At 49.6% G+C, this 13743-nt stretch overlaps 8 protein-coding genes across 8 annotated transcripts; 3 read left to right on the forward strand and 5 right to left on the reverse strand.

Annotated features, from left to right (window-relative positions):
* Positions 1 to 193: 193 nt before the first annotated feature.
* N7506_002984 (uncharacterized protein) lies at positions 194 to 1096 on the forward strand (the record flags this gene model as incomplete). Its single annotated transcript, XM_056952279.1, has 3 exons — positions 194 to 233; positions 289 to 695; positions 755 to 1096. The coding sequence occupies 3 exons, from the start codon at positions 194 to 196 to the stop codon at positions 1094 to 1096; spliced, it is 789 nt and encodes a 262-aa protein (XP_056813971.1).
* Positions 1097 to 1316: 220 nt separating this feature from the next.
* On the reverse strand, positions 1317 to 2122 carry N7506_002985 (alpha/beta fold hydrolase; the record flags this gene model as incomplete). Its single annotated transcript, XM_056952280.1, has 2 exons — positions 1317 to 1677; positions 1779 to 2122. The coding sequence occupies 2 exons, from the start codon at positions 2120 to 2122 to the stop codon at positions 1317 to 1319; spliced, it is 705 nt and encodes a 234-aa protein (XP_056813972.1).
* Positions 2123 to 4332: 2210 nt separating this feature from the next.
* N7506_002986 (putative tannase) lies at positions 4333 to 6072 on the forward strand (the record flags this gene model as incomplete). Its single annotated transcript, XM_056952281.1, has 1 exon — positions 4333 to 6072. One exon carries the CDS (start codon positions 4333 to 4335, stop codon positions 6070 to 6072), a length of 1740 nt encoding a protein of 579 aa, XP_056813973.1.
* A 527-nt stretch (positions 6073 to 6599) lies between these two features.
* On the reverse strand, positions 6600 to 7433 carry N7506_002987 (uncharacterized protein; the record flags this gene model as incomplete). The annotated part of the gene is made up of 1 exon (XM_056952282.1): positions 6600 to 7433. The coding sequence occupies one exon, from the start codon at positions 7431 to 7433 to the stop codon at positions 6600 to 6602; it is 834 nt and encodes a 277-aa protein (XP_056813974.1).
* Positions 7434 to 9145: 1712 nt separating this feature from the next.
* Positions 9146 to 9328, reverse strand: N7506_002988 (uncharacterized protein; the record flags this gene model as incomplete). The annotated part of the gene is made up of 1 exon (XM_056952283.1): positions 9146 to 9328. One exon carries the CDS (start codon positions 9326 to 9328, stop codon positions 9146 to 9148), a length of 183 nt encoding a protein of 60 aa, XP_056813975.1.
* A 586-nt stretch (positions 9329 to 9914) lies between these two features.
* N7506_002989 (serine/threonine-protein kinase) lies at positions 9915 to 11186 on the reverse strand (the record flags this gene model as incomplete). The annotated part of the gene is made up of 1 exon (XM_056952284.1): positions 9915 to 11186. One exon carries the CDS (start codon positions 11184 to 11186, stop codon positions 9915 to 9917), a length of 1272 nt encoding a protein of 423 aa, XP_056813976.1.
* Positions 11187 to 11231: 45 nt separating this feature from the next.
* N7506_002990 (uncharacterized protein) lies at positions 11232 to 11681 on the reverse strand (the record flags this gene model as incomplete). Its single annotated transcript, XM_056952285.1, has 1 exon — positions 11232 to 11681. One exon carries the CDS (start codon positions 11679 to 11681, stop codon positions 11232 to 11234), a length of 450 nt encoding a protein of 149 aa, XP_056813977.1.
* A 403-nt stretch (positions 11682 to 12084) lies between these two features.
* On the forward strand, positions 12085 to 13371 carry N7506_002991 (uncharacterized protein; the record flags this gene model as incomplete). Its single annotated transcript, XM_056952286.1, has 1 exon — positions 12085 to 13371. One exon carries the CDS (start codon positions 12085 to 12087, stop codon positions 13369 to 13371), a length of 1287 nt encoding a protein of 428 aa, XP_056813978.1.
* Positions 13372 to 13743: the final 372 nt, after the last annotated feature.

Below are 13743 nucleotides of genomic sequence, written 5' to 3' on the forward strand. Positions count from 1 at the left end.
CTTATGTAACAGGACAAAGGTCAGTTGATCAACATGCAGTGCTCAGCCGCTCAAGCCTACCGTACGCGACGATGTACATGCACTGTGCAGCTGTTCACCGATCTTTGCAACTCGCCCACACCGAAGGTTGCCAAAAGTGATACTTCACCCTCAACTACCCCGCCAGCGATTTCACAACTTCCGCGAGCCTAAAATGTCCACGAACAAAGATCTCGCTGGCAAAGTCGCCCTAAGTACTAGCTTGCCCCATTCATCTATATGTCCCCACACACTAAAAGATCAAAACAGTCACAGGATCCAGCCGCGGAATCGGGGCTGCCATTGCCTTAAAATTTGCCCAACGTGGTGCCGATATCGTCCTCAACTATGTCTCCAGTGCGTCAGCCGCCGAGGCTGTGGCTGGACAAATCCGGGCCTTGGGCGTCAAAGCCATCGCACTTCAAGCAGATGTATCACAAGAAGACGAAGTGAAGTCTATGTTTGAGACTGCACACCGCGAGTTTGGTCGCCTCGATATCGTTGTCAGTAACTCGGGGATCGAGCATTTCGGAGATATCTCGGAGGTCAAGGGTAGCGACATCGATGCTGTCTTTGCCGTCAATGTCAAAGGGCAGTACTTTGTCGCGCAGCAGGCTTATCGCTTCATGGAAGACTATGGCCGAGTCATGTTAACCTCGTCGATTTCAGCCGTCAAGGTGGGTTGTTTCAGATCGTCCAGACAGCCCTGGAGGGCGCATGCTGACATTGTGGATAGGGCGTCCCTCGCCATGCCGTATACGCTGCTTCTAAGGCAGCTGTGCAGGGCATGACAAAGTGTCTTGCTGTCGACTTTGGGTCTCGCAAAATCACAGTTAATTGCATTGCCGCAGGTGGTGTCAAGACTGACATGTACGCTGAGATGTCAGCCAAGTATATCCCTGGTGGTGACAAGATGAGTCCACAGCAAATTGACGAGGCTTTGAGCAAATGGTCTCCACTCGGAAGACCTGGAGAAGTTGAGGACGTCGCTGGGGTGGCTTCTTTGATTGCTAGCCCCGAGTCACAGTGGTTGACTGGGCAGACCTGGCAGGTTTCGGGCGGCGCTTATATGGCCTAGTCAGATGGCGTAGTTTATGGTATCAAAATAAAATCCTTGGGCAACTTTGCCGTTTGAGGAATGTACGTCGACCGAATTATCACTTTTTCCGAAGGTTTATTCTTGTCTAGGTCCATGGGTAGTGACGGTCACCCCCAGGGTTCGCTCTCTTGATGTAAGCTCAAGTCTCAATCTTTCCCAGGTGGGACCTCGGGAACCGCGATATAAAATGATGAAAAATTTACATGACTCCCATCCCTACGTCAAGTTCCCAAAGATTCTTCTCGCCCAAGAATGTGAGAATATCTTGAGCAATCAATTCCGTGTGACTTTCAACCGCAAAATGACCCGCGTCAATCAATTTGATTTCAGCATTGGGGAGATCTCTCTTGAATGCCTTCGCACCGGGTGGAATGAAATAGACATCATTCTTGCCCCATATTGCAAACAATGGAACTTGTGATTTTTGAAAGTATTGCTGAAACTTGCCGTAGAAAGGCAGATTATTCTGGTAGTCCCAAATAAGATCAATTTGAACCTCTTTGATCCTAGGCCGTTGCAGCAGGGCATGGTCAAAGAAGTATGCTTCCAGTGGAACCCGACTGACATCAGGTTCGCCGTTTTCATACTGGAATTTGATTGCGTCAAAGGTGAGCATTGAATCTTCAATCTTCCTTCTGTCTCCAAGAGAAATATCACTGACCCAAAAGTCTTTGATAGGCTCCCATACAGTTCCGAAGCCTTCCAGATATGCATTCCCATTCTGCGTGATGATGGCTTGGATGGCGTCTGGTCGTTGAAGCGCGAGTCTGAGACCCACGGGTGCGCCATAGTCGGGGCTTCGGTGAAACCAAAGCCTGGTAGGTCTGGGGCGATAACGCGGTACTGGGTTGCGAGAAGGGGCATCAGATTTCGAAACTGATGAGATGAAGATGGAAATCCATGGAGAAGAAGTATTGTGGGTGCATTAACTGTGTTGCCCTGCTCGCGGTAGAATACTCTCACGCCGGAGAATAGGTCAACTTGCTTCGCGGTCGGTGGACCCATGGTGTGTGTATGAAAGAGCGAGATTTTGTTTGAGGGAACGGGGCTAGCAAAAGATGGATGTTCATCTCGTTGAAAGCTGACGATTCAGTAACTGCTGCAAAATGGTGGATTTTGGATTCAGTGCCGAATCTTGTAGGGAAATACGACAATATGTCGTCAACAATTGTAACGCGGAACGCTTATGCCGATGCGCAAGGTAGCTCTGGGGACAATTCGGGGGATTGGGAAAAAGTCCAAGGAGCGTTGGACTTGATTGAAGAATTAGATTGCTGTATATTCGGAGCCTAAGAGACCTCGGGAGAAACATGACTTGGTCTCGCTGTTCTTTCGGGTGGAAGTTTGCTTCGAAAAGTCTCGCCACTCGGAAGGCACACACGTATGAGATTTGCTACCAACACAAGTGTTTGAGATAAACATTAACAATCCTTGACTATGATGAATGGACGGCAAACTTGGCAGAGTGAAGTGCGTTGGTAGGGCCGGGCCAGGTGGAGAGCCCACCCTTGAACGAGCACCTGCCAGCTGCAGTCCACGACGCGCAATCAAAGCTAGTGGTCAGAAGTAAAAATGAGCCTAAATATTTAGTTCGGACTCCACAGAATCAGGCTGCAGCTGGTGGAAATTACTTGATTGTATATTCCGGAGTGGACTCATTCTTCCAGGGTCATAGTGAAATGAGCAAGACACGGCTTTTGGATTGCAGTCCACGGGTGCTTTTTCTCCTTCTGCCCAGGTGGTCAATAGCAGAGTTCCATGTAAGCTACAGCCCTTTCATTCCATGTTGGGCTGCATATAATTCTTCTCGAAGCTTGCTCGCAGGCCCATGGAAAAGTTGGCAATTCTTGAAATAACTATTGGTAGCATTCGAGCTTGCTCCGGTCTCAAAATCCATGGATAGGCCACGCACAGCCCTGGAAGGAAGAGAGCTGAGTTGACTGCATTCATAGCTTATTTATTTCACGCCCCATAAATGATATGATTTGTTCTTTTGCTAGGGTGCGCTCCTAGTTCAATCTGGTGGCTCGCTACTGAAGTACCCGGGTTTCCTCTAAAGCACAATCCTGATGCGGAAAAGATGGATATTGACTAATTTGAAGTCTAAGCTAACTAGATCGGACAACTGCATGGCTTTTTTTTCCGGAGGTCAGATAGACAATCAGCACCACATAGAGATTGCTTATCATTAGGCATGCTCGAACAAGTTACTGAACAGCAGCGCTCTCTGCTGAAAAGATCACTCACTGCCTGTCCAAACTTATTCATCAGTTATAATGACTGGCAATCACTTCATTTAGGGGTCTCAAGATCTCTTATTCTTTCCTCTCGGCTGCTTTGCCAATGTCTTGATCCGCCCGAGCTCGAGGCCGAAGCCCTATAGATACATTATTTACTGAGACTAATTCCAGAGACCAACAAGCTTCTGCATGAGAAATCTCCACAGCGGCAGGGATAGCGGTGTCTTCAGCTAGATCTGATAATGCGCAGGGTTTTAGTTCCATGTAATGGTGGGTCATTGCATGGCTCTGCCCTCAAAGCGGAAAGGGGTACTTCGTACGAAACTGCGGCAATGTGGATTTTGCCTTGGCATTTGACCAATCTAAATCTTCCGAAAATTTACCGGAGTAGCCAGGATCAAGTATGTATATGTAGACCCGTGGATTCCAACCTGCTTGACTAAGCAGAAGAGGTGTCCACGGGTGTGAAGCGTTCAGGGTGTCGGAAGACCTCAACTTGGTAGACCTGTGCTCAGATGGCAAGCGTAAGTCATGGAAACATTTGCAAGAGTTCATCTCGGGCGAGAATTGAGTTAAAAATATATTGGACCTGAGCAAGTCAAGTTAGGGTTAGCCGCGTAGATCTTTTACTCGGTGAAACTATAGGGAGTAAGATTTACCCGGCCACTATCAAATTCACCAATTATTGGTCTTCAAGCTTCTTCAGGCTCATATCCACTCGAACGCTTGGAATATTCCGTCGTTTCGTTCTTTCCATGTCAACGTCGTCCTTGATGACGACGACTGGTCCTTTCAATAGTCATGGTCTGTTACGGATCTGCGCCTCAATCACCAGCTGGGGACGACTATGTTGTTCAGTACTATAAGTATCCCTCCGTCTCTTTGGACTGAGCCTTCTTCTTAATACTCAATTCCTTCTTGACACTCGTTTATCCTATTTACATATAGTTTCATTCATTTTTGGATCGATCCAGCATGCGTCTCTACCAGGGTGCATCTCTTGCCCTGGCAGCTTCAGCGAGCGCTGCTTCGCTCGCTGATGTCTGTACGGTTTCCAACGTGCGATCTGCCCTTCCATCCAACGGAACCCTTCTGGGAATTGACATGATTCCCTCCGCCGTGACTGCCGCCGCCGTATACAACGCCAGTGCTGGAATGGGAAGCACCGAGACCTACACCTACTGTAACGTGACTGTTACCTACGAGCACACTGGCAAGGGAGACTCTGTTGTCATCAAGTATGCCTTCCCCAAGCCATCTGACTTCAAGAAGCGCTTCTACGTTGCCGGTGGTGGCGGTTTCTCCTTGTCCAGCGACGCAACCGGCGGTCTCGAGTACGGTGCTGTCGGCGGTGCCACCAGTGCCGGCTATGATGCCTTTGATAACAGCTACGACGATGTCGTCCTATACGGAAACGGAACTATCAACTGGGATGCTACCTACATGTTTGGATTCCAGGCTTTGGGTGAGATGACCAAGATCGGAAAGGTCCTCACTCGTGGCTTCTACGGCATGTCTTCTTCCGCCAAGGTCTACACCTACTACGAGGGCTGCTCCGATGGTGGTCGCGAGGGTATGAGCCAGATTCAGCGCTACGGTGACGAGTATGACGGTGCGATCACTGGTGCGCCCGCCTTCCGCTTCGCTCAGCAGCAAGTTCACCACGTCTTCCCCGCTACCGTCGAGCAGACCATGGACTACTACCCACCACCCTGCGAGCTGGCCAAGATCGTCAACGCCACTATTGCTGCCTGCGATCCTCTCGATGGCCGCACTGACGGTGTCATCTCCCGTACTGATCTTTGCAAGCTGCACTTCAACTTGACCTCCATCATTGGCGAGAAATACCACTGCGACGCAGAGACAAGCACCTCCCTCGGCTTCGGCTTCAGCAAGCGCGCCGAAGGAAGCAGCACTTCCTACCAGCCCGCTCAGAACGGCCGAGTCACCGCCAAGGGTGTCAAGGTTGCCCAAGCCATCTACGACGGCCTGCACAACTCCAAGGGCGAGCGCGCCTACCTCTCGTGGCAAATCGGCTCCGAGCTCAGCGACGGCGACACTCAATGGAACAACGACACCCGCAAGTGGGAGCTCGACATCCCCTCCACCGGCGGTGAGTACGTTACCAAGTTCGTGCAGCTCCTGGACCTCGACAACCTCTCCGACCTGAACAACGTCACCTACGACACCCTGGTCGACTGGATGACCACCGGTATGGTGCGCTACATGGACAGTCTGCAGACCACTCTGCCCGACCTGACCACCTTCCAATCCTCCGGTGGTAAGCTTTTGCACTACCATGGAGAGTCCGACCCCAGTATCCCAGCTCCTTCCTCTGTGCACTACTGGCAATCCGTGCGCTCCATCATGTACCCCCACCTGTCTTCGGAGGAGAGTCTTAAGAAGTTGGCTGAGTGGTACCAATTCTATCTGATCCCTGGCGCGGCGCACTGTGGAACCAACACCCTCCAGCCTGGCCCGTACCCAGAGGACAACATGCAGACTATGATCAACTGGGTTGAGAATGGTGCTCAGCCTTCGCGTCTCAATGCTACCGTCTCTTCTGGTGCCTACGAGGGCGAGACTCAGATGCTTTGCCAGTGGCCTACTCGTCCTCTCTGGAAGAGCAACAGCACCTTTGATTGTGTCAATGATAAGGCTTCCATTGAGAGCTGGACTTACACTTTCCCCGCTTTCAAGGTGCCCGTGTACTAAGGTGGACGTTGGACGGTGGACGATGGACGTTGGACATCGTGTGTGAATCCTTTGGATTGTGAGAGACCGTGTAACTTAATTTGAGGTTGGACCGAGCTTCGGTTGTGTTACCGAGCAAGGCGGAATCTGTAAACTACTTGAAGTCCTCAGAGGACATTTCTTCGAGAATCTTGCCATGTATTTTTACAATCAAGATGGGTCTACGGTCAGTACGCTTGACTTCGAATAAGGTTGAATTGTTGAGGCGGAAGGCTCAGTGGAAACCCACGGAACAGCACAGAGCCTCATACGAAGAATGGAAGTAAGAGTACTAGTGGATTGTTTATTGCTTTATTGCCAATCGACCGTTCATTTAATCATTCTTCTAAAATCTATCAAAAAAAAAAAAAAAAAACCAATTTGTGCAAGTGTGAAATTTGTATTTCGCAATTTGTTCAACATAAAAACTCCCACAATCTCCTGACCAAGTGGATATCCAACGAAAAGAAAAGAAAAGAAAACGTAAATAAGAAGAAATGGTTCAAGTCTTAACCGAGAGTGAGTGTGTAGGCGTTGTTGATACCACAAGCCAGGGTGTTGACATCATCGGGGTGCTGGTAAGACTCGATGCAGTTGGCATCGCCAGCAGCACAGGTGGCATCAGTGCAAGAGCTGTCGCTAATGGTGACACCGAATCCGGCGGTGATGAAAGAGGAGGTCTTGAGGAGGTTGATGGAAGACAGATCCCAGTACAGGACATCACCGGACTGGGTGTACTCGAACTGGAGGACGCTGTCACACAGCTCACTGGTGGAAATCTTGATGGAGATACCACCGCCGTTGGAGTTGGTCAACCAGGTGTGGCCGTCGAAGCTCTCACCGGAAGCGAGGGTCTGCATCTCACCCTGGGTCTCGGTGACAACCCACAGGTAAACGGTCTCGTCCATGTTGTTGCGGATGTTGAGGCCAGAGCCGGTGGCGCTGGGGGCGGAGGAGACGGTGCTGGGGCTCAGAGTGCTGGTGCTGGCGGGAGCGCTGGAGACGGGGGCATTGGTGGGGGTGGGCACAACGGTGGGAGCGCTGGTTGTGCTGGGAATGCTCAGGGTGGGCACGCTAGTGGTAGGGACGGCGGTGGAAGTCGGGGCGACAGTGGGAACACTCGAGGAAGTCTCGGTGCTAGAAGGAACGGCGAAGTTCTCGACAGCGAGGGGAGCGGTGGGCGCGGAGATGGCCTCGCTGGTCGGGGTGGCGGTTTGCCAGACGGTCTCATAGACGGTCTCCCAGACAATATCCTGGACGGTTTGGACGTCGGGAATGGCGACGGGGAGAGCAGTGGCAGTAGCTGCCAGAAGGGCCGAGAGGCCGATGACGTTGAAGCGCATTTTGAAGGCTTGAAACGTAGATGATCCGATGAATGAGAGTGTTGAGGGGACAAAAGTCCTTGGAGAGAGAGTGTGTGTCTTTGAGTCTGATCTACAGACTGTTAAAGAGAGTGGTCAATTAAGGCTCAGCCTTAATGAAATTGGAAGATATCCAAAAAGAGTGTATGATTGATCGTGATGTCAAAAGGGAAAAAGAGCGCGGGCGAGGGCATAGCGCCGTTTTATTTGGGGGCAGAGCGAGAGAGGGCTCATATTACGGTCGATACGCAGCGATACCCGATGGATACCTTTCGATACGGTTCGATACCAGAAAATCTAGATTGGGGCCATGTGCCTGACTCCACTTCCGTTGATCCTATTGGCTGAACCGTCGTCAGCGTCAGGGACCGAACTTTGATTCAACCAACCCGAATGGACTTGTTGACGATGGCCCATGGGTACCTGAGACCTGAGCCGTACCTGAGCCCCGAACCAAACGCATCTCACTTCTTTTAATCTCCCGCTCGTTTGTGTTCTGGTTCGGTTTCGAGTTCGATTCTTTGAATCTTTATTTTTTTATTACGTACAGTTCGGTGGAGTCGGTCTAGATCGAATCAAAACTCAGACGGACCTTCGGACAAAGAGTTTTTCACGAACTGCGCCCTATTCGTCGGTTCTTACAGGCTTACGACAACCTTGGAAAGAATTGCGCACCCCCTCGCGCTGTCACCCGTACTATTACTTTGATACCCCTGAATATCATCCTCCGTGCGTATATAACTACCGGGCTGTCGTCTTGACACCTTTCATCCCTGGGCCAAGCATTCCAACAAATCTAAGCTTATTTGTTAGGGCGAAACTGGTTAATAAACAGAATAGATCATCACTGTGCCCAGCTAATGAACCGTTCAACGGGCCTTGGTCACTGTGGATACGAGGAAATTAACACACTTGCTTTTACCGTTTATGCTCGCCTAGTCAGGTACAGCGCACTTCGGTACTCCGTACAGGGCCATGCGCTGTTTTTTTTACCGCCACTTCGGTGGGTTTAGGCAACATTCTTGCTGAACTTCTAGAAAACTCTGCCGGAAATTATCGTGCCAAGCGCGCATTGTGGCAATTACACCTGGGCATCTCACATTGCATTCTGGTACCACTCATTGTCAACACTTTAAAGAAGGATCGGGTGCCTCCCGCCAAGCCACTGCCCCGCTCTCGAGTCCACAAACGATACAACGTGGTCACTGCCCAGATCTGCCTTGTACGAGGATGTGATGACTGCCCTGCTGGTGCGAGGTCTAGGCCACGGTCGTGACCTGCCCGATCCGTCGCTTTGCTAGGGCGCCCAACCCTGGAAGGTCCTGCTTACCGAGTATCTCGCCCTATCGTACTCCGTACGCATGGGTTTTTTAGCCGGGCCTTCGAATGAGAATTGGTGCCCAGTATGAGTTTGCGCACTTGAGAAAGAAAAGAAAAAAAATCTGAAAAAAAAAAATCATGACTAAACTGACAATCTTGAGTACACATACGGAGTATTGACACAAAGAAAAGGAAAGAAAGAAAGAAAGAGAGGGGGGGAAAAACGTATGTTGGAACTTCTGTGTTGACCGGCACGCAGAGCTCGAAGAAGTGACCCGGCGGGCAATTTAAAATGAACTTTGGGCCTTCGCAAATCCTCGACTCGTTACTTTATGACCTGAATTCGAGTCGCCCAGGTTCGTTTCTCAGCCTCGTCATGTGCAGTCCATGGCATCAACAGACATCAAGTCAGGCAGCGGCCAAAATTGGTCCCGGGGAGTTGTAAGACCTTTCCCATTCTGGCGCCGGAATAGAATCTGCGCTGCGGTGGCGCGCTCGTTTGGATTGATCGCTGCCATTTCTCGAAGAGTTGGAAGCTCTTCCGATCCAATACACATGTTAAATATGATGAAAATTATAGCTGAAGATCATGAAAATAAGTTCTTTATGAGATTCTGCATACAGCATTTAGTCCATCTCCGTGGGATCATTCCAGCTCCTTACAATAAGATCGATTCTGTATTTTACTCGATAGTCAATATCCTCATCATGCACGAATCTATCAGAAATACTTCACACTCCCGTGAACCAAGTCTCTGTGGACAGCCCAAGTAGAAACACATTAGGTATGATAAACAGCCTCGACGCTCAGCCCTGGGGAGTGATGTGAGTCCATCTTGGTACGTGTGTCATCAATATTTTGGTGATCGATCGTAGGGCTCAGAAGTCTCTCTTTCTCTCTCCCCTTCCTCCCTTCGTCTCGCGGATATACTGCAGTCGTGCCATTAACACAGGATTCATACGAGCAGAGTGTCTTTGTACGGGTATATGCACTCGAGAAAAGAAAGAAAACAAAAACTGCAATTCGAAACTAAAATCTCAGGTGACAATCTGGGGTACATTTGATAAACTCTGACAATGAAATGATTTTGCTCATGGGAATTGATCCACGACAACCTTTGACGAAAGGCCGTGACTTCTCAGCTAAAGATTCAGAACTCCAGGATTTCGAAGCCTTTTTAGATCACGGACATAGGTTTGAGAACTAGAACGTGTGGTTCTTGCCTTGCGCACCCCGCTTCCTGATGTTCCTCTCAGTTGATTATCCAGCGGTCTTCGTGCTCCCACTGCTTCAATCGGACATGATTGTGGGATGATCCCGCGAATGGTTCCTGGTAGTGAGTCGGTCGCGCCCCTAGGTCGAGTGTTGTTGGGGAGGGTTGGTAAGACTTCACTGACCCCGCTAACTTTGCCCCCACCCCGCCATGTTTTCAACATCTGTGCCGCGGAAGCACGCCTTTTTGGATCAAACTCCGCCATTTCTCTAATGGGTTCAAGAATTGGATCCTCTCGCGTGGACTGGATGATACCATTGGGCATTTCAGAACCCTGCGAGTTTCGCAAAGCTTGGCGGAAACCATTAACATCCAATGACCATGCCATGGTCATAAAAAGGGACCAGATATCCATCTTAGTCGACTGAATCCCTTTTCCCATCACCTCGGGGGCCCTGTACCACGGGGTCCCAACGAAGGTCCGAGCACGATTCATGCGGCTGCATAGACCGAAATCACAGAGCTGGAAGTGGTATTCTCCATTCGGCAATGAAGTAAACAGGATATTCTCTGGCTTCACATCTCGATGAACAATTTTCTTATCTGCGAGGAATTTCAATGCTTTAAGCATGTGGTTCAAGACGCTGTCGGCAATGTCGAATGGCGATTGCACATAACCACGAAGAAGCAGTGAGGCAAGATCACCGTCCTTTAGGGCCATGAATATATCTGCATTAGAGGTTCCATTCTTATACTCTTGGTGGTTGATATATTCGACTATGTGCGGCTTCGGAAATGTCAGTGAGGCGTGGAAAATATGAAAGGGCTTGATACTAACGTGATTCGAGGAAGAAAGAATTTCGATCTCTTGTTTCACCTCAGGTCGGAAAGCAGTCCAATACCTTTCGCCCAATGAAGCTTGTTCAGGTAGCTTTATGACCTTGACGGCAAAAAGATCCCCTGTGTCGACATTCACAGCCTTGTATACCTTTCCGAACCTCCCAGATCCAATGCTACCACCCAAGATACTGTATCGTATCGACTCTTCAACCTGAGGACCAGGAGTATGAACCCTGGTCAGAGATCGAGATGGCAGAACTGTGTCCGGCAATCTCTCAATGTCCGGTATGACCTGTGTCCAAGCTTCTTGGGGATCCTCGTCGATTTCCATCCTATCTCGATCTTGGAGTTGTTTCGTCATTTGCTCGATATTACAATGCCAGATCATTTTGAACATCAGTAAGGTTTACTCCACATTGCCTATCATCAGGGACGTGTTCAATGTCGGATGGACGGCCACTTTGCGCTCGCCACCTTTGCGAATTTTGTGATCGTCATTTTCGTCAATTGGTATGCTATCCTCACCGAAGAAGTCTGTGCTTTCGGCCTGCGATCGGTCATGAAGCATGATTATGTTGGTATCCCGGTGAACTTCGAACGAGCAATGGATCTTGGAGAATTCGTCCCCTTCGATGACGATGTCGGAACTCCCTGTCCGCCCGAGTATTGCAATAGTAGACCGACGCTTTAGAGGCGTCAATATCGGGTTAAACTCGATGCCGAGTAGGGTTGTGCCATCCTTATTCGTCCACGCAAGCCGCTTGTTCGAAGGGTGGTTGACGACATCTTCTGCTCGGTCGTTGAGAGCTAAAAGGGAGAAGATAAAGGGGAAATCGGATTCTTGAGGCAGAGACATCCTGAATAATTAGGTAGAGGTGATGTGTTCAGGGTTTCAAGGCGATCATTCAAATAGCCCTAGCTGTTCAACATATTGTTACCAAACTTGCACCTAACCGCCGCACCCCAGGAGCCTTGGATATTCTCGGTTTCAAGAAACACAAATAATACAGATTAATTCATACATCGAAAGAAGCAAATGACATGGAGGTTAGCTGAAAGACCTCGGCCATCGACGGCTATAGCAGAAACATGAGTGGTCGGTTGAGCAGCCACCTAAGCATTCACACGCTAATGCCGCATGTTAGCGCCCACGTCAGACGGGGCCGCCATCCTTGACATTCCCCTTCCCCCTATCTCATCTACTTACTGTCTCTCGGAACTCTGCTTGTGATCTTATCGTGGTAAACCATCTGTCAGTCATGAGAAAAACGATCGGAAATAGATCCTCCCCAGACGAGTTGAACGTCGGACACCAGCTACATACTCTCGGCGATAAACTTAGTGCCTTTGCGAACAACCCTGCGCGACTTGAACGTGACCGGACGCGGTTTGACAAAGACGATGTACTCTTGTCGGATGATTCGGGAGATACAGTGCTTGGAGAAGCAGACATCGCAAAAAAGCTTGGGCGGCGAAACGGAAATCTCGCGAGATTGAATGCGATGACAGCCTGGAAAAGCTCAATCCCCGGTCGACAATTTGAGCGTCAGACCAAAATTGTATTGCACGGGCTAGAAGCTTCACCTCACGAGAGTCAAGGTTGTGAGGAACTTGCCAATGATATGGTCAGGGAGGAATGGAAAGCGCAAGGAATTTGGAACCAGAAATGGGGCAGCAAACCGAATCAAATGCCAGAGGATCGATGGATGCACGAGGAGGCACCTAGCTCTGCCTCTGAATCCGAAGGAGACACTGTTCCAGCACCCAATACCAATATCGCCTCTGGTTTTGAGAGCGCGGAGCAAAAGTCGGCTGGGTCATATCATGGCATTGGATCACAAGAAGCCACCGAGAAAACGGATAAACAGAAGCATAATCGCGATTCTTCTCGTCCGTTCCACCAATTCATCCACCAATTATCCAAAGAGCGTGAACGACTCTTACGTGAAGACCCGAACGAGCCCACCATGACCTTCGACAATGCAGATATCAACAGCATAGCCTATGAGATAGTCAAAAATCACTGGAAGACCTTTGGGATGTGGAACGAAAAGTGGGGCACAATACCTGGGATGAAATGGAAACACGAACAACCTTTCGAAATGCCTAAAAATGCTCCGGCGCCAGAGCCGGAAAAACTTACCGATGATGTCCCCCGGCAGTGTGATCCTGGCCTTGTCGGTCTGGGCCGAGACTCTGTTCCTGCTGACGCAGAACGCATGTCTCCCGCTAACCTACGACGGTTCTCTTCTGTTGATGAAGAATATACACTTCGTGCCGAAAGGGAACACATCCTCCCAGCCAATGCACAATCCAAGGCCCCAAGACGTGTTCAAGGACCTCGCAAAAGGAAATCGACCACTGATGACATGGAGCAAAGAGCACCAAAACGCAGGATAACTAGGAAATATCGGTCGAACATACCTAATAATCTGGCCGAGGATACGAAAAACGCCAGTCTGATGGCTGTGCACGGCCAAGAGAATCAAAATTCTCATATACGCAGGAGCAAGCGCTTAACAGATCGAGCTTCTAGTTTGAAGTAAGCAAGACCAGCCCGAAGTCTTACACGGGACCATTGGGGCCGGTGTATTTGTGTTTAGAACTTATAGCCTTTCGTTAGATGAAGTAGGCGTCAGTCGAAACAGGTGAGGAGAATGTACCTCCAAGCCCAGTCATGGAATGATTCCAAGTTGGGTGTCAGGATTACTCAAGTGATCACCTGGGCAGCCTCAAATAGAAACGAGACACATGACTCGAGTGAGCAAGTACACGGTCTGCTTGTCACCCTGAGGAAGTTTGTTCAAGCGCCTCGCCCAATATCCTTGACCTTAGGCGCTTTGATAGAACCTCTCCATTTGATTGGCTATAATATATACTGGCAAGCTCAAGTTATATGTGGTTATCTATTGGCTATG

Source organism: Penicillium brevicompactum (assembly GCF_028827555.1).
Source record: "Penicillium brevicompactum strain IBT 35665 chromosome Unknown utg000002l_segment0_segment0, whole genome shotgun sequence".
Lineage (NCBI taxonomy): Eukaryota > Fungi > Ascomycota > Eurotiomycetes > Eurotiales > Aspergillaceae > Penicillium > Penicillium brevicompactum.